Below are 21,131 nucleotides of genomic sequence, written 5' to 3' on the forward strand. Positions count from 1 at the left end.
CAGTGGAGAAAGAAAGAGTTGTAGTGGACTGAGAGGAGTTGAAGGGGATGAATGAAAAGAGAGAGAGAGAGTTATGAATATTGGAAAGAGGAAGATCGAGAGGGGGATTGGTGCAGATTGATGAAGGAGGTAGATGAAAAAATATAAAAGTGGGGGAGAAGAAGAACTTGACGATTGTTCAATAGGAGAATTGATTGATTGATTGGTTGATTGAGTACTTCATTTATGTAGATTACAATATATACTGGCTTATACACTTATATACAATAGCTTAAAATACAGCAAAATTACAGATAAATTTACATAATATAGACTAAGAAAATAATTATTGAAATGTATATGATATGAAAAAGCAATCTGTAATAACTGTAGATAAATAATTATATTGTTATGCATCTACATAAATTGGCATGGCTTTGGACATATCAATGTCCATTCTTCGGAAAGAATATTAAAAATATCTCACACCCCTCATTGTGACTCTCCCTATCACCCCTGTGGTTACACCATCAACACCAGTCAGTCTGTATTTATCTGTTTTTTTTTCTCAATCTCCACAGGTGGAGTGTTTCAAATTGACGCGTCGATTCACGCTGAAAAAATATATTGCTATTCTATGACTGTCTATTTAATTTGAAGTAAACCAAAGACCTTAAAGATGCATAGACTCACATGCAGCTCTAGTGTCGTACTTGGAATTGAAATCGGCCATTGAGGGGGTAACCTATAAGATTATTACATACCAATGCCTTTGTAATCCATAGTATTACAAATATATATCTATAATATCTCGTGCTAAAATACCCCAATGGCGGCCTTCAATTTCAAGTAAGAGCTATCATTGGGAAGGCATAGGCATTGTGGATCTATATATCTTTAAGGTCTTTGAAGTAAACATCACATTCAAATAGAAATGGGTTCAAATGTGTGTTTTAATACATTAATTTATTGTATTGATAGAGAAGCAGCATTGTCAGCAATTCAAATTGGCACTATTTTGATCTATTTGGAGAAATCACAACATTTTGTTTTAAGCTACCGTTTTAAACATTTCCAGCATTTCTCCACAACTTGTATTAGTATTTGTTGGTTAGTTTTTATTCACTTATCAGGCTTCAATCTTAGATGAGAACGTCTCTTATTTACTCATGGATTCTACTTGAATACGTTATTTTGTCATGTAGGTAAGGTATAAGGTATCAATTTTTTTATGTGATGTTGTGTTATATAAATTTGTAATGAGACATCATGAATTGATCCATTTTGATTTTATTGGAGATATTGATGAGTTTCTGAATATTCACATATTTCCCAACATTAGAATTTTCTCTCCAAATCAATCTACTGTAATTGAATTGAACAGGTGAATTTGGCATACGCCAATTTACATCGTCTAAATAAATATGCAAATGAAAGATACAATGATTGTCATGGTGGAATAATATTCTCAGATACGTTCTCATAACATTCATGTTAGATTGATCATGGATTAATAACCATCTTTCATTATTTGTTGATTTATTTCTTGAGTTTTCTCCAACTATTATTAGGAATGAGGGAGAGGATGAAATAGTTGTATCACAAAATTCAATTTGTACACAATTTTTATTGATTTTCTAAACAATATTCTCTTGATTATTTACATATTGCAGTTGATAAATGATACAATATCCATAATTTAAAATCCAGTTACGAAAATTGATAAACATGGCATTCCAGATAGTAATTCAATCACTTTAATAACCTGAACTACGAGATTTTACTCATATTCATCAATTTGGTTCAAATAAAACATTATTATATCAATTGTTAATGGATTTAGAATGGAGAATTACAAACAATTACAATATTATCAAAATTTGTCGCTATATTTTGCTAATATTATGAAGTGAATGAATTTTGAACCAATCTTATTCTACATTTAAACAATAATGGAACTGAAAAGAGTTCATCCATCAATTTTTCCACAGGAATTTAAATGAATTACAATCAATACTGTGAGAAGGAATAAATTACAGTTTTCTACGTTTTGATTGAAATTAATGATTAATTATGATTCTATCATATTATTATTCTATAAAAAAATTATACACGTTTGTATTATATTTACAAGATTTCAATTAATTGTCGAATTCATTCAACACTGAGAATCAGGTTATACACAAATACACATTTTGCAGGTGATAAATCACTATACTCATCCTTTCAATTGTACAATTAAAATGCTAATTCTAATTTTACCGATTATAAAGATCATTTTGAATATAATATATCAATGTTGTTGAAACAAAATGAATAAATACATACAGTCTTATGATAAACATTGAGTAGGCCTAGTAAAATGTACATTGAAAAAATCTTCTTGTTAATTTGAAATGCAATAAAATTGAAATGCGATTAAAAATGATTGATATTACGTATATTCGAAAGTGAAATACTATATGTTATATAATATATTATAGAATGAATTTCAAGTAAGAGTTGATAAGATATCAATATTTTGTATACTGGAACTGAAAGACTGTAATGAGCACCATCGCCTGATAAACTCTATAAAATACAGTATTGAAAAATTGTTTAAAAACTGACGACTGATAGATATTCTACTGTTTAAAATAGTTCACATCATACCTCAAAACGATTTACAAGTACAGTATATAACATTGTAATAACATTAATTCATAATACAAAACGGATTCAGTCGATTTGAGAAAGGAGAATCAGTTATGAAGTAATAAACATATTCAATATTCTAAAGTTATTGTAAAATGATAGAGTAGAAGATTACACAATAAATACTATTAGAGACTAGAATAAAATTTACAAACATTATTTCTTAAGCATTATGTACATTCTCTATAAGATGTCTTATAACAACAATAACAGCTTATATGAGATAAGTTGTCGCATTTAGAGGAAGAATATCATTGACTTTCATATTCTTCATTGAAGCTCATGAAAACCAAACCATTTTAGTAGGACCCCATACAGAATTCAATTAATTACAATAAACTGGGATAGTTCATGTCAAACAGAAGATGTAAATTGATATTCTAGACTATGAAACAGTCTATACACCGACAACACAGTCTTCAATCGAATGAATAGTTTCTTGCCGTTTATCAATAGATAATTTAATAACTTTTGAGAATTCAAAAAACCATTCATCAATGGGAATAAGGAAAGCGAAATTATTGAATAATAAATGATTAGCTTCGTTCATTCAGTGATTCGTTAACTTTTACTTTCTTTCGGAAATGTAGGAATCTTTCTCAAACTATAGATTTCTTTGCTATGAACCGTATTCTCAAAACCTACATTAATTATTCTCACAACTCCAGGTTCATCTGAAGATGTATCGCTTATAAATAAATTTTAAAATTTAGGTAAATATTGAACTTAGATCGAGAAATATTCGACTGCTCAAACTCCATCTTCATTGAGAAAAGTTGAACTAAGATCTCAAATAATATACACTACTGTCATTAAAACCATCTCGAGTATAAATTGAGTATAACTGGAGAAGCACCATACATAACACCATTGATTAACAGCTGATTCATTGATTACACTTCACAATACGTACATTTCTTATTTATTTGGAAGTAACAGTACTGATGGTAATATCAAGTGTCGAGATAGATGAGAATTATTGACATTGTATGGAAATCCAACAAACTGTTTCTTCGAATCATAAATTGATTCAACACTAATTGATCCGTTACAGTCACAATTTGACATCATGTGTTACGTTTTTGTTTCCAAATCTAACGCACAATTAGAGCTAAAAACTCCTCAACAATCAATTTTATCATGATCGTATTATTCTGAGACAACTTTAGTACAGACTTTGTTACAACCAGGAAAATAGTTCCATCTATCAAATAGTGATAGTTAACTATCCAAATCTATTTACAGTCTCATTTAGAATTCATAAACACAACCTTCTAAGCCTGGAAGGAACCGGGTTATTCTTTAGTTGAAATGTTCAAGTCTTTACTCAATAAACAGATCACGTGACTGCAAAAGCGGCTGAGTGCTGTGAGTTGCATGGCTTTAGAACGTCTGGAACTGTCACCACTGATATTGTTGGATATTCTGAAACAAATTTTGAATAAAAAATTTATTTCGTGCAGTAAGAGATGTTCTACTAACTATTCATCCACTTTTCCAAGTAGGCTATCCCACTAATACCAATCAACTACTGTTAATTACTCGTAAAACTAGTATTTACAAAATATAATAATTAGTACAGTAGTCTGTACTCGCCTAATTCTTAGTAAATTTACAGTCAATCCGTTAAACAAAGGAATAGTAAAGTCGAAGTTTCAAGATTTAAAAATCAAGTTATATGAAGTTCTAACGAATTGAATGGAGAAGACTAAGAAATTGTCAAAAACCACAGATTTATTGATACTTAGAAAGACCGGTTTCGGTTATTACACCATTGTCAATCTCTGATAAACAGAGATTGACAGAGTTTATCAGAGATTGACAATGGTGTAATAACCGAAACCGGTCTTTCTAAGTATCAATAAATCTGTGGTTTTTGACAATTTCTTAGTCTTTTTCATTCAATATGAATAATTACCACAATATCAACTTCTCAACTACACAAAAAGTTCTAACGATTTCCTGGTACAATTCCCAATCCAATCAATCCCATTGGAATCAAAAATTCGACTGAGTCACTATCAATGCTGTAGAAACGTTCCATAATGGAATAAAAACACACATATATCGGCGAATTCTACAGTTTTATATTTTAAAACCGTCAAATAAAACTGTAGAATTAGATGATATTTTTGTGTTTTTATTCCATTGGGATCAGTTCAATTGAATTAAACCTACAATGTCAATGATACAAATCAACTTACACAAAGTTTTTCACAAAATTAGCCTACATCCTTGAGCTGTATCTATTCGAAAACATCTACAATTTCAATTTTCGTATAGTATTTCGATTGACTATTGCAAGTTCTGCATTTTGAAACATATTTTTCAAGTTATAGTAGAAATGCTGATGAGTTTCAAGCTTGATTCACTTGACAGAATTTTCCCAAATATGGTAAAAAAACTAAAAATTTTCACTCCTCATTGATTTCATTGTCATGATTTCAACAATCCATCATCATGTCAACCCTGAGGCATGCCAACTACTATAGAACAAAGATCTTACCAGGAGTCTAACGAGAAGAAAGCCTTTTGAACTAGTTTTAAATCAATTTGTGATAGTGTATGCAGACTATATAATTTTTACTACTCTCATAATCTGAGAACTACTTGGGCCATCATCAATGGATGAACTGAAGTTTTATAGTGAAATGAATATTAATGGTTAGTCTCTGAGACTAGTTCTAATGACAATTAACATAAAAAAATGATTTCAACAAGTTTCTAATCCTAAGGATAATCAACACTATGAGTCAATTAATATGGTTTTTAATGAGTCTCATTAAGGATTATATTTGAAATTCGGCCTTGTTTTTGAATAATATAATACGAAACATCTTAATTTTCTGAATTTAATGTGAGATTTGACCTGTAATCAATGCCTTTTTGACTTCTACAGCTGGAGATATCAATCAATTCTAATCAGGCCTAGTCTTTACAATAAAATATAAAATATCTTCAATTATCACTGAGTCTTATATAGAATTTTATCAGTGATCAATGCCTTTTTGACTTTTACAGCTGGAGATATAAAACAATTCTAATCGTCTCAAGTAGTCCTTCCAAGCAAGGAGAGATATTTCCCTTCAAATCTGACCTTCAATATATTGCCTTACTCCCTTTCCTCATTACAACCTCCACTTAGCATGATACGCAGAAGCTTTTAGCAAATACATATAATTTTTACACTACACATAAAATAAATAAACAAGTCAATTTCGATAACTTCACTTCCATTACTATATTTGACAAGTAATGTTGGCCAATTGAAAGGTTTCCATTAAGCAGTTGAAAGATAGAAGAGGTAGGAGAATAAGAAAAAAGAGAAGAAGAGAGAAAAAGCTGGATGTAGCGGTTTGTTAGTAGCTCGTCTAACAGCATGTTAAATCAGACATTAGATAAGATTATGACCAGAGGTAGGAGGTTGATAAGAAACAGGAATCGTAATTCTTCGGAAGTGCTTTAAAGGAGAGAAAAAGACAGACAATTTCGAAAGAAGAGTGAATGAGGAAGATGCAGTAAAAAGTGAGAGGATGTTCAAATAAAGAAGATGATTTTGAAGGAAAAAGAAAACGGATATGAATCATGACAGATGAGGAACAGGTGAGAAGGAGAGGAATGATGGAGAAAAGAGAAGAGAAGGATGGGGGAGAGAGGAAAATGGAAAAGAGAAGAAGAAAAAAGAAAATATTCAACCAATCTCTTTTTTGTCACTAAATGATAAGAGAGAGACAGTTTTAGAGGATGGGAGCAGAGAAAGGAGAGAAGAAAAAGATGAGGGTTGAAGAAAATGAATATCATTGAAAAAAGAGAGAAAGTATCAACAAGATTGTAGTGGAGAAGAGAAAATAAGGGCATAGGAAAAGGATAATACAGGTCAGACGAATGGGATAATAGAGGAAAGAAGAAGTAGATCGTGAGTGGTAAGGATAGAATAAAAAGGTTTACAGAGAATGATGAGAGATGCTGAAATGAATAAGAGAATGATTGGGGAATGAAGAAGGATGTGAGATTTGGAAAAGAGAAGTAATGGAAAATATTCAAAAGTGCGTCGAATGTAGATTGAGTTGGGAAAAGGAGGAGTAGAATTGAGAAGGACAGAAGAACGACGGAAAAAAAGTGAAGAAAGAGGAAAAGAAAGGAAGAGATGGAAAAAGATAGGCTGAGGAGGAAAAAGATAGAAGAAGGAGGAAAATGTGGAAATGGATTGTGAGATGATGAAGAGACAACTGAGAAAATGGGGTGAAAAAGAAAGAAGAACGGGGAAAAGAGAGAAGAAGAAGAAGAAGGAAAGGTGAGACTGAGGAGGAAAAAGAGAGAAGAAGGAGAAAAAAGTGGAAAATGGATTGTGAGATGATGAAGAGACAACTGAGAAAATGGGGGGAAAAGAGAGGTGAAAAAGGGAAAAAGAGAGACTGAGGAAGAAAACGAGAGAAGAAGGAGGAAAAAGTGGAAAATGGATTGTGAGATAATGAAGAGACAACTCAGAAAATGGTGTAAAAAAGAGAGAAGTACGGGGAAAAGAGAGGAGAAGGGAAAAGAGAAACGTATGAGGAGAATGAGAGAAGAATGAGGAAAAAGTGGAAAATGGATTGTGAGATGATGAAGAGACAACTGAGAAAATAGGGTGACAAAGAATGATGAACGGGGAAAAAGGAAGGAGAAGAAGGAAAAAGATAGACGTATAAGGAATAAGAGAGAAGGAGGATAACGTGAAAATGAATTGTGAGATGATGAAGAGACAACTGAGAAAATGGGATGAAAAAGAAGGAAGATTGGAAAAAAAGAGAGGAGAAGAAGGAAAAAGAGAGACGTATGATGAAAAAGAGAGGAGAATGAGGAGAAAGTGGAAAATGAATTGTAAGATGATGAAGATACAACTCAGAAAATGGGGTAAAATAGAAAGAATAACAGGGAAAAAGAAAGGAGAAGAAGGAAAAAGAGAGAATAATGAGGAAAAAGTGGAAAATGGATTGTGAGATGATGAAGAAAACAATTGAGAAACCAACAAAAGTGCGTTAAAGGTAGATTACGTTTGAAGGCAAAGAATCACATAACACAGATAACAGAAGAAAGGTCTCGCAAGGGGTTCTTGAAGGAATGAGACAGAATGAGTGATTATGTTGAGAGGGGAAGAATCACATAACACAGGTGAGAGAAAAGGTCACGAAAGAGATTCTTGAAGAAATGAGAGAGAAGGGTAGAGTGAGTCAATTTCTTGTAGGAATGAGACAGTTGAGTAGAGTGATTCAACATTATGTTTAAACCAGGAGGTGGCTCCAGGACTCACCTTGCTGCGATGTCAATTGAGGCTTATCACTGCGCTCAGTCCTTGTGAGGAGGTAGATCCCCATGAGCAGCAGGAACAAACTCATCGCGCTGAGTACACCGGTCAGCAATTCCATATTCAGCGATAGCATACTGGATGAGTTGTTGCTCTTCATCGCAAACAAGTAGCTAGCGAGTTCTGCCTTTGGATGTCTTTGCGAACTTTTAGGACTTTTATCAACCACCAGGTTCTGTTTGACATCTCTGTCGTGGTCGCCATCTTCTATCGCTTTCAGTCTCTCCTCCACCGCCTCCAGTTCGTTCTCCTCCTCCTCCTCCAGCACTTCCATCTCTTTCGACCTTCTAGTATCGATTATTAGTTCTTCACTCTTGAGTGGCAGTGGAGCTGAAGATGTGTCGCCACTGTCTCCGTAATGGCGCACTGCCATCATGATCTCCACCTGTCAACAATCGAATAAAATAATAGATCGATTAGCCATTTTATAAAACACTTATTGACATGGGCTACTCTTAAATTAATAAAACAAAATGAATCTCATAGCACCCTTTAATCTTTAAAAAACTTTAAAATAGTTGAACAACTAGTTTCGGTGCTATAAGATTCATTTTGTTTGATTCATTTTTGTTTGATCGATATACAATATCGAGACAAGATATGGATATACAGTATCGATACATGATATTGATACAAAATATCGATGTACAATATCAATACAAGATATCGATATGAATAAGAATAGAAATCTAAGGGTGGGCACAAACCAGTTAGTCAAGACAAGACTAGTCACTATTATAGTGAGGTCCACGTTATAATGGCAGTGGATGAAGATAGAAGAATAGCGATGCCGATTTTCTACATTCATTAATAATTATATTATTTCTATACCTTCAAAAACATAATTGGTATCGTTGTGGACCTAGAAAAGGATAGTACCACCGGCTTTGTCGAATGATAGACAAGGATAGCAAAACCAAAGTTGATCAAATACTGTCATTATAACGTGGACCTAACTAGTCACAATAATTCACATGATTGCTTATGAAGCAGCACACACCGATTAGTCATTGTAATTAGACATGTCTTCATAAGCAACTATGTGAAGTATTGTGACTAAACGTGTCTTGTCTTGTCTTGTCTTGCCTAAGGCTAGGAGCACACCAGTTAGTCAAGACAAGATATGATTAGACACGTTCAGTCACAATACTTCACATAGTTGCTTATGAAGACATGTCTAATTGCAATGACTAATCAGTGTGAGTTGCGTCATAAGCGACTTTGTGAAGTACTGTGACTAAACGTGTCTGATAATGTCTTGTCTTGACTAACTGGTGTGCGCCTAACCCAACTACCCTTTTAAAAAAACTTTTAGACATGTTCTGGCTATATAATGCTATTATCAAATCAACTTATCATTCTCAATTCATTATAACTTGATAATAGCATTATATAGCCGAAACATGTCGTGATTAAATAATTTTAAAAAGTGTTCTCAGATTTCTATTTTTATTTATATTCAAAAGTATCTCTAAAGAAAAAATATAAGATATCGATCTACAATATTGATGTACAGTATCGATGTAAAATATTGATAATAATACAATCGAATTAATATTTTTAATATGACCATCATCTCATGAAAGAAAAAAGAAAAGTTATCGATCTACAATATTGATGTACAGTATCGATGTAAAATAGTGTTAATAATACAATCAAATTGATTAATATTTTTAATATGACCATCATCTCATGAAAGAAAAAAGAAAAGATATCGATCTACAATATTGATGTACAGTATCGATGTAAAATATTGATAATGATACAATCGAATTAATATTTTTAATATGACCATCATCTCATGAAAGAAAAAAGACAAGATATCGATCACAATATTGATGTACAGTATCGATGTAAAATATTGATAATAATACAATCGAATTAATATTTTTAATATGATTATCATCTCATGAAAAGACGATGTTCCTCTACTAATAGCTTGACCGCTGCCAACTGAGGTGACTCAGTCCAGGATTAATCGCCTAATTAGCGAAAGATGTGGAAACTACTGTGCCAAGAATAGCCGCTGTTTTCTAGATGCTGAAATAACCGAATGTGTAGGTTTTACAAACGGTAAAACGTGTATAAATCGCGCGTTACGTACATGGATGTTCAAAGCTTGATCGAATAGGGGGTCTGCTGTAATACTTGTAATGAAGACTCTTGTTATCTTTTCAACCAAAAAAGGAATAATTGTACAGTTACCCATCTGTTCCACCAAAAAAGGAATTCTACATTCTAATTTTCTGGGTATTCACTTGATTAAAGTTTAATGTTTTCACTTAGTTCAATCTTCAATATTGATTCTTGTAGAGCTCTCAACTCAAAATTGAATGAAACATTCCCTGATACTGTATATTATTATTAATATCGGGTACCGAGCTTTGCTCTGGAGTACAAAAGCATAAAAATTTATTACGGAAGAATAATTTATAATAATATTCATAGTTCATACAGAAATGTTCTATCTAGTCATAATAAATTGAGATTAATTACCAGAGGAATGCAAAAATTTCCCTCACAAAGGCCCGGTCGCACAAAAGCCGGTTAAGCTTTAATCCTGATTAATTTCACGTGAAAAGATGGTTCTACTCGAATTAATCAGGATTGAAAATAACCCGGCTTTTTTGCAACCGGCATCAAGTACCTGATTGAATGATTACAAAAGATCAACAGCTGAGTCATAATTTTGACACAGTTCCACACACATGAACTCGCTCACTCACTTCCATCATCATCAGACGACGAAATAATATTATCAGCTGTTTTTCCAAAGATGAGTTTTCTCAGGGATGAGACCTAGTGCAATCGAATTTTTATATTATAAACCTACTATGTTCTGAATCTCGTGAGAATCGTAGAGCCGTTTTCGAGATCCGGTGGAATACAAACATATAAACATCTTAACATATAAACAAAAGTTGCTCGTACAATAGTATAGGATAGCATGTGCAATGGACATTTCTGTATTCTCATTATTATGTGGTATCATTATAGTATGTAGTATTATTCAATTAGTGTAAAGTTTGTGCAGTTTTTCTGTTACTTGTGAGGTTCTTATGATGAAATCTGATTCTGAATTAAATCAACTTGTTTAGTGAACATTGGTAGACGAATAGAGTCTCATAGAATACGTTTACATGTTACGAGTGTTATAATTATTAATTTCTTAGAATATTTAAGTTGGGATAATCATTTTCTAATTACAACCTCCAGCGCAGCAATAGCTAACAAAAATTTCTATGTTCACTAAAAAAGTGATGTTCACTCATAATATAATCATGAATGAGTTTTGTAATGCCATGTATTGTAGATTGAATAGTGTATTTTTTGTTTCAGGTTATTTCAAATTCAAATTTGTTCATTCATGAAATATGGCATATTTACAAAGATATGAAAGTGTTATTAATTACATTGCATATTTTCCCAGCATTGATGATTTGTCCGTGTGCAGGGAGGAGTCGTAAATTGTCAGACGTAAATCAAAACTCTATCAATAATAAAAGAAGTAACAAACTATGAATAATAATGAAATTTGGAAGAATAATAACAAAGTTTATTATTTATTCCTTTATTTATATCACATGAGGCTTTCATTTATTTATTTATTATGATGATAAATACTGAGACTAAAGTATTTGAATTGAAGAAATGGAGTTATCATCAGGATAGAACAGAGTTTCAAAGGAAGACTTAAATCCACAGACTTCTTCCTCAATTAATTAGGATAACATTCTCAAAACTCTAGATGTTTGTCTGATAGTTGTAATCCAAACTAATAGCTGGGTTTCTCCACGTTGAAAGCTCAAGTACAGACCTTAGCTCAACCCATTGTTCAGTGGAGGTTTACTGTAGTCGAGTCTATTCTTCATTATCCGCTTATAAATCTGATTTGAAATCGGCAAGGAGTTCGAAAACCTTAATATCCAACATCTTAAGTACAAGGACAACGGAACATTTTAAATATTTCTTTTCTTCTCGTTGAATAGGACCAATCCAGAGCTGCCTCCCTTTTCTCCCAGCATTTGATAAAAAGTTCCAGCGAAAGCCTCTTAGAGTTGTTATCTCGCCTGGAAACGGAATCACGGCGTCTTAAAGGCTCTAGTGGGGACCAAGACTGGGACTTAGTTCTTTCTTGGCAACTTTTCTTCTCCTCTTCCCTCACTTCTTGTCGTGCTCAACATTTTTCGCCAATCTCTTCAACACATTTCTCTTCTTCGGGCATCAGTCATGCAAGCCTTATGGCCTCCAACACAAATCCCTACAAAGAAGTCACAAATAGGCTTTGTTCTGGCACTTGAGGATCAAACTTTTACGAGCTATAATTGGAATTGAAGATAAGTTGGCAATCGGTACACGTAGACAATATCTATCATTCAACTTCAGAATCTTTGCTGACGTCCAGTTGTGCTGGGCATGACAGATATCTGATTCTGTTTCATCTGTAATGAAACGAGATGTTCTTGTAAGTAGCATGGTATCTTTGGTAGGTGCCAATTTCAAAGCTGCTCAAGAGTGGAACGTGAATGATCAGGAAAAGGCATGATACGTTCATGAGTTAGATTTGAGTACCGCCAACGTCCAATATTGTAAACTGCGATTGAAGGAACTTCTGCGATTACATCTGAAAAGCAATAAGAACTTCACTCATGCCAGAAATCGTCAATATCCTATGTGAAATAAATTGTATTTCACCCACTCATGATAAAACAATCTCTAATTTATTTCCTCATATTTCTTTTCTGAATATTTTTGGTGCTCTGAATATCTGTAATATTGTTCTTTCTAAAATATTTGATGAACTCGATCAATTGGGGATTCATATCTTGATGTGGATCAACTATTCAAAAGTCGAATTTCACAATTTTATCCACTCTACATCGATTATGGTAATCTTTCTTTGGTTACATCATGAGCTAAATAAAATCAAATCAAGTTTTATTGTTCACATCGGTACACATCAAATAATTATAGACTACATTGAAAAGCAGCAAAATACAAAATCAAATATTGAGAGAAATAATTATACAATCATGTATAATAAAAAATAATAATGTAAACAATTACTTACAGATGGAATTGAATAGAGAATGGAATTATATATTAATTAGCATTTGAATAAATGCATTCTCTATTTAATTCCATCTAGTTGGCCGCTATGGTTTCGTATAAAATGAGCGCTGCTATCCAGAGATTGTCAGTTTGGTGTAAGGGCAAGCATTCCTGACTATCAATTAGGAGGTACCGGGTTCGATTCCCGGGCTGGCAACTAATTTTTGGATAGTAGTTCTCATCGAATTTCCATCTAGCTGTTAGGCCTGTTGTCAATGTCTGCAGTAGCAGAGGTCCTCGGGGTGATTTGCAGCATTTATTTAGGATTTTCGTTAAATAATGATTATCACTATAATTATATTATTATAAACAATTACTGTTCAAAAAATGCTTCATGGAGCCCTTGTCCGTGAACAGGAGTTAAGATTACTAATGTAACGTTACGCTTAGTTTTTAAGCATTTTTAAATTATTGTTTCACTGAGGTTACATATCAATGAAAATACTTATATGACGTGCTTCGAAAATATCAAATAAGTCATAAACATAACCTTTTTTCGGACAATTTCTATCCAAATTTGGGAAAGGAACAGGTTTGGGATTCAGTTGAGAATGATATTGTAACTATCAATATATAAATAAATAGGTAAATATTGGTTGTAGTTCTATGAACCTTTGCAACGATTGAAATGAATTTTACAACACTTCACGTGGAACAAAACTTTTGTACAAATAATTAATTCCACTACCCAAGTAGTTCATCCATTCATGAGTTTGTATCGTGAGCTTTACTGTAAAAAGTAATGCTATCATATAACATATCCTTCTTCAATGTCCATCTCCTTGAAATAGTTTCCATAATTAAAATGTAAGCGTTCCTTATAAAAACTTCAATGCTTCCAATCCAACCAATGATGAGAGTTACATTGAAAAACGAGTGAATTTAAGAACTAAAATTTTTAGTTTAGTCATTAGTTTTGGAGTGTTAATTGGACTTTTTGAAATGAAAAGTGAAATCTAACCTCATTCTTTTTTAAAACTTTTATTTGTAAAAATTTGGGAGAAGACAGTTTTGGGCTATGCCTGTTGTCTTCTCCCAATCATATTTCAATTATGATTTGTGATTGTAAATGAAATAAAAAACAAATAATCTCACCACTGACACAATACCATTCTGATAATATTAATATTATTTTATTATTAATATTAATATTATATTAATATAATATTAATATTAATATTATTCTAATAATATTGAGAATATACCATTCTCAATACCATCTGACCATTTACACTAATGAAATGTTCAATGTTCGTTGTACACTACACAGGAAAAGTTCCAGTATTTTATTGTATTGTGTATGAACTGATTCTCCATTTTCAATTAACTGTATTATAATTTCAAAATTATTGAATCATCTAACAGGTACGAATCATTCAAAAATGCTTGTGATATTGCATTACTATAACTTATGGAAGGTAATAATATGAAAACAAATGGTACGATGGGCAATCAACGAGTTCTGAGAATATCCCTCCCCTCTTCCTCCACCAATTCTCCCAGGAGCAGGTCATGTTATTTAAATAGGTCACGTCTCTCAACCAATTCCAGGAGCTCACGTATTATATGAGAAGGTGGCGGAAAAATGAAAGTAAAATACATTTGTTCGCGAATTCCTCCCTTTGCTCACATTTGTTTCAAAGTTCTGTAAGAGTTTCTGCCGCTCATACATTCGGCGCTGTAATTTTCCCGAACACATTATTACAGAGCACGTCTACAATTTCATTTTCAGAGATAAACTCCAGTTTTCTTCTGTCAATAGGAAAGAGAGAAGATAGGATTCGTTATGCGTCGCAATACAATAATGATAAGAGAAAAACGTGGAGGCCATTACTATGTATTGCCTTTGTAGTGCGCTTTTCATCGAAAGCTCCAAGTTTAAATTGTCGTTTTCAAGTATTCCTCCCCGTTGTAGCATTACTGTCGGTTATTTCTTGAACGCAGATATCTCTTTATTGTTATCTTCGCCATCTGAAACGAGCCGTTGTCGTCTGTTGAAATGTTTATTGTATACATGACGACTGGAAAAGGCGAAAGGATACGACAACGTTCGTCGTATTCCATCAATTCCGGAAAAATAAAACTGTGAACCATTTTTCTCAAGTACCGCAGTTAGGAACGTTATTTCAGATCGACAATTGCTCCGAGTATTAACTGAAAACGCTCATTGTGATGAATAAAATCTACGTAATGCATCGTTTTCAAACAGAATTGCTCCAAATCTTCGCATTCAAAGTACCTCATTTTCCTGCACATTATTTCTTTAATTGGCTTCTCTGAGTGCTCAAGACGTCTAATGGTATCTCGAATTGTTGCAATGAATTAATTTCTAGATAGTCATTTCTCTCGAAAGACATTATCTCCCGTCTCTGTTTTTCCGATGGTGTAGTCACAAGAGTAATAAATTAATAAAGATTCGAAAATTAAGATCGAATGTGAATTTTTAACAATGAATAGACTTAATCAGTAATTATTGCTTTGGAAGCAAATGAATAAGTAAGTAAGTAAGAACTAGTAAATTATTTGAAGACTATTCGTAATTCAAAGACAATTAAAATCAGCCACTGAATTGGACTTGGCTGCTTTAAGCATTGAATTCAAGATTCTTTTTATTATTATAACTTTCCAACATTGAAATATCCCCTAATTTGAATTAACAAAATAAGAGTATTCAAATCTAGTGTTCCAAGTATCTGAGGAGTGATTATGTTTTTCGTTTCTTCTCATCTCTTATCCACAAATTCTCTGTAAATTCTTTTATTCTTTATTGCTTCATACAATAAGAATATCATAAAAATATCGACTTTTCTTATCTGCAGGGAAAACAATGTTGTGTCATCCAAACATTTTAATCATTCCATTCCATTCAAACTGAATCGTACAGAATTCTGTACATCAATCTCGAAAGTTCCAACTTAAGAATAGAATAGAATAGAATAGAATAGGATATTTTTATTTGTCCAAGAACAATTACACGATTGCATGAGACATTGTCAAGATAGTTATAATACATTACAATTACATCTTAATATATTTCTATACAATATAAGTCATAATAACATCAAAGTATACATTTTTTAAAAGTCAAAAAAATGAATAAGTCACTAAAAATTGAATGTTACAAGGGAAATTGCGAAATGGGATCAATTGAATGCAAAAGAAGTAACAAAGACCAATTGTAGTGAGACTGGAAATTTGTAGAATATGAACGAAATGATATGGAAAGAGCTCTAAAGTGAGAAAAACCAGTGAAGTTCATTAGTTGCGGTAAAATAAGGAAGAAGGTTAGGTTGATTCGCCATAGCTTTTGAATATAAATAGAAATTTATAATATATTCATTTCAATTTATTTATAATAAAAGAGAAATATGTTGAATATAACTGAAACTACAAAATATAAGAGAACAAAATAATGTTAAAATTCAAGCATGGAACTCACCTGAACATGGAACTGAGTATCGGGCCACAGCGATAATGCAACACACGTGGATGTTGTGATGAGGTTTCCTCTCAAACCACCACCGGCCACCTCCCACGTCACCAGGTACAATCCATGCGGTTTCCTCGACTCCCAGGCCACCTCAGCAATCACCACCGCCTCCTGGTGAATCACGGACACCTCCCGCAGGTGCCATCCGGGGCCTTCCGCCGCGTTCGGCACCGCATCCTCTTCCTCTTCCGGTCCGTAAATGGTTACCAGTCCATCTTTCCCGACCACGAGGACTCTGACCATGCCTCCGGTAGGGATCTTGGCGGCGAGGTCGAGGGTTTGCGTGATCTGTCGCCAGGAGCTGCCCGGGATGGTGAGTCGCCGCATCACTAGATACACCCAGGGTCCCTCCAGCTCGGGCGCGGGTGCCGGCCATCTGGTTTCCTCGCCGTCTCTTTTTAAGACCTCTTCACCGCGTCGAACTAACACGGGAGCTCGCTGCGCTCCGCTGTCCGCTTCTGATGCGAACTGGCAGGCCGCTTCACAGCCGGGACCCTGCAACAATAAAAAAAATATATTGAAACTGGAAGTGTTGAATGGTTTTGGAAGAGAGTTTCCCACAGTACGGATGGGATTCGTACAGGATTGAAATGGAGGATTCTAAGGTCCGCCGCAAAGTAGACCCACACTAATCCACGAAAAGCAACCCACGCCATGGGATGTTTTGTAAACCATTGCTAGGCTTCTCCAGACATGTGTTTAATAAATGCAATGAATGATCCACTTGTCAGTTGATTGATTATGGATAATACTATAGCAATGGTTTACAAATCATCCCCCGGCGTTATTTTCGAAAGTTACAAATTAAGTGAATTTTGAAATTGACACTCTTTTCATAAGGTTTCATCCAAGGTACCTAGAATAAATTTGGTTTTTCATACATTTGTATTCTAGGTACATTGGTTTCATCTATTTTTCTGAACAATCGATGATTGGATTTCATTTTTCTATCAAAATTATTTGATATATTTGTTCCTCTTCTCTAGGAAATTCCAAAAAATTGTTTAAGATATTGAGCTACCTACTTGAACTACTTGAATAAAACTCTTGATGTCTTAATGTATTCCAATCTTCTTGAAATCAATGATTGTTCAAAACCAATACTGGTCCCTCGTTATTGCAATAGATATGATATTGCTGTGAACATTTAACGATAGTATTTATATATATTTTGGAAGAGGATGCATTATATTCATGGCTAGGATTCATGATAAGTAAAAATGATTGAAGGCGATTATTGATCAGGAATGAGGAATAATCATTCAGTTCTCCAATTGGTGATAAAAGTCTCAATAAAGCTCATAAAAATAATGGAGAAAAAATTGAAAAATAAGATCTTGGTTTCTTATAACTACTACCCACCATAGGGAAAGCATACAAGAGTATTATTATATATTATATTATACTAATACAATGCTACTACCTGCTACATAAGCACTGCAGAGGTGAAAATGAAGTAAGAAACACAACACTCATTAGAAACACCAAATAATGATCATAAACTATATTATTTTTTCAAAACACATCCCAACTAACAACGACCTCTATGGATGTGTTGTTAAGATTGGAATCAGTCTTGGAAAAATGGTACTCCACTGAGTCATCATTCTACTATCAATCATCGGTTACATGGTACTATACTGATTCCCTCATAGATGAAAATAGCTCAAAACCTCCAAACACAATTTATTGTTTTACATTTTAGTAAAGTGAAATCATAACTTTATTTTGGACTTTTAAAATGTTATCTAAATTTGGTAAAGAAATAGTACAAGGAGTATCCTAAGTTTTTCTCTCCCGATCAGTGCTTCTTTGTAAAAAATAAAAATATTGAGGACAATTAATCAATATGATAGTACAGTATCATTTATACTTATGATGGTATATATGATTTGTAACACCAGTAAATCAATAAATGAGGTGGAATATGATGCTAACAATACCCATAAACCCAGATAGAACGAAATAGTTTCAAATAAATCCAATCATATTAATTGTGGCCATAGTCAGTGAGCAGCTAAATCCGATTGGTTAGCTATAGCAGCAGTGGAGCAGCACTCATTTCTCATCCACTTACTAATGAATAGCGTCGCGTTTTTTTGAAAAAGTCAGCGTCGACTTGCTTTTTGTCAAGCGAGTTTCAAGATAAGTTTGCCGTGAAAAATGCATCTGACACAATAAGAAAGCGAGGGCTTTCAGCACGGAATACGCTCAACTTCGTTTCATTTGATTTTCTTTTAGTTACTTTTCGCAGGAGTGGGAAAGTGAGAAAAAGTTTCGAAAACTCAACCCTCTTCGACTGCAATCCAACAATCGGAATGTTTTTTTTTTCATTTGACGAAAGCTCCCCCATTAACCGACTTCACGCGGAATTTCTTCTTTTTTTTCCACTAAGCTCCTTCTTCTTGAACACCTTCCAATATTCTCTTTCCCACTATATTCCCCTGTTTCTTGTACTTTCTATCATAATCCCTAAATTTTCCAACTTTTACTTGTTGGTGTTTTCTAGCCCCACTTGTTTCATGATTCTCCCACTATCCTCCTCCTCATCTCATAACTTTTTCTTTTTCTTTTGTCTCTATCTTCTATCTTTCTTCTATATTCCTCTTCATGTTCCCCCTTCGAGTCCACCATCTACTCTTTTCCTGACTCTTGATATCTTCAATAAAATTCCAAAGTCTGTCTCAATTTTTCTAGCGTTCTCTCCTACTTCATCATTTCTTTCTCCCAGTCCCTTCTTCTCTTAGAGAATCAGTTCAGTATAATCCTCTCCACATCCCCAGTTCACCGTTTCCTTCTCTTTCTACCATATCTTCCTTCTCAACTGTTTCCTCCGCATCATGAACCATCCTACTCCTTGTTTTTTATCTTCTAATCCTCATCCTACCATTTCGACTTCTTATTTCTATTCTTATTTTTCTTTTCATTTCTTTCTTTCTCGTGTCCAGCTTTTCTTCCCTATTTTGTCTCCCCCTACAATTATTCATCCTTTCCAACACTTCTCCTTCCTCTTTCCTCTTCTCTCACTTCTTCTTCAACTCTCCCTCCCTTTTCTCCTTCTTCTCTTCCCCTTACAAGTCCTCTTCTTCTCCTTTCAACCTCTTCTCATCATCCTTTCTTGTTTCCATTCAATCCCCCTCCACACATCTACATCTTATTGTGTTTAGTGAATTTTGTTTTGAACTAGTGCTTTAAATAGTGAAGGGAGCCGAACTGTCAAGGCATGCTGAATGCACTCGAATCAAGAGACTTTTTCATTTAGGTTAAGTTTTATCAGTTTCATCCCCATTTTCCCCGTCATGTGTTGTTCTGAGGTCGGTTCACGATTGGTCTGCTGCTTCCATGATGCCTCTCACTGACACGTCAGCTCGCTCGCCCTCAAATAGGTATGATTATTTCAATAATAGTAATAATGACGCAGGTATGTTTCTAGCAAATAAGCTCCACTCTTTCAAAAAACTTTTCAAGGCTGCTCACCTTAACGTACAATCCCTCAGTTGCCACATTGATGAACTCAGAGCAATCTTCCGTTTTCAGGACTTCAATATAATCGGAATTTCCGAATCATTTTTGAAGCCTAGTATTTCATCAAATTTTGTTGCATTGCCTGGATATAATCTTTTCCGGAATGATAGATTAAATAAAGCTTGTGGGGGTGTAGCAATTTATGTGAAAGAAGGTATCAAAACAAAAGTTTTAATCACATCTAAACAAGAGTATTGTTCCAGACCAGAGTTTATGCTACTTGAATTATCCTTATCTAGTACTGATAAATTACTCGTTGGTATCTGTTATCGCCCACCAAAAATAGGTCATTTCACAGATTTCGAAAGTGCCTTGCTTTCTCTTATGCCTTGCTATAACCGTATACTAGTTATGGGGGATATGAACACCGACTTGAACATGACAAATCGTAACTTTGACTACTTTCAACTGACTACAATTTTCCAATGCCTAAACATGACTATTTTACCTCTCGATCCAACTCATCATACTAATGAATCAGACACACTCATTGACCTTCTCATTGTTAGTGATCCCAATGAGGTTGTTCAAGCAGGCCAAATCTCAGTCCCAGCTATTCTAGACATGATTTGATCTACTGTGTACTTTCCATAAGATACCCAAGCCAGAACAGAAAATAATCACTTATAGAGACTTCAAAAACTTGATGAAGCCGCCTTCCTGACTGATGTGGCTCAGACTCCATGGCATCAAATTGAAGCATTACCCTCAGTTGATGACATGGTCAAGACTTTCGAGAATGGACTTTGACTTTGTATGACAAACATGCACCTTATGTGACAAGGAGGATTAATAGAAAACGACGAGTACCGTGGATGACTGAAGACATACTTAAGATGATGGGACGTAGAGACAAAGCACATAGAAAATTTAAAAAGACATTGACTTGGACAGTTTGATAGAGTATAGGAGCCTTAGAAATAGGGTTAAACAGGAATTACGGAACTCAAAGATTAGGTACTTGAATTCATTTATGACAAACAATAG

At 33.9% G+C, this 21,131-nt stretch overlaps 1 protein-coding gene across 1 annotated transcript in view; it reads right to left on the minus strand.

Moving 5' to 3' along the window:
• Positions 1-2,037: 2,037 nt before the first annotated feature.
• The window catches only part of LOC111045522, a 111,300-nt gene continuing 92,206 nt past the window's right edge, over positions 2,038-21,131 (minus strand). The window contains exons 4-6 of the mRNA XM_039437584.1: positions 16,569-17,114; positions 7,964-8,402; positions 2,038-4,098 (exon numbers count right to left, since the gene is read on the minus strand). Coding sequence (XP_039293518.1) covers positions 4,013-4,098; positions 7,964-8,402; positions 16,569-17,114 — 1,071 coding nt within the window. The 3' untranslated portion in view covers positions 2,038-4,012. The remainder of the gene's footprint in view (positions 4,099-7,963; positions 8,403-16,568; positions 17,115-21,131) is intronic.

Source organism: Nilaparvata lugens, chromosome 11 (genome assembly GCF_014356525.2).
Source record: "Nilaparvata lugens isolate BPH chromosome 11, ASM1435652v1, whole genome shotgun sequence".
Lineage (NCBI taxonomy): Eukaryota > Metazoa > Arthropoda > Insecta > Hemiptera > Delphacidae > Nilaparvata > Nilaparvata lugens.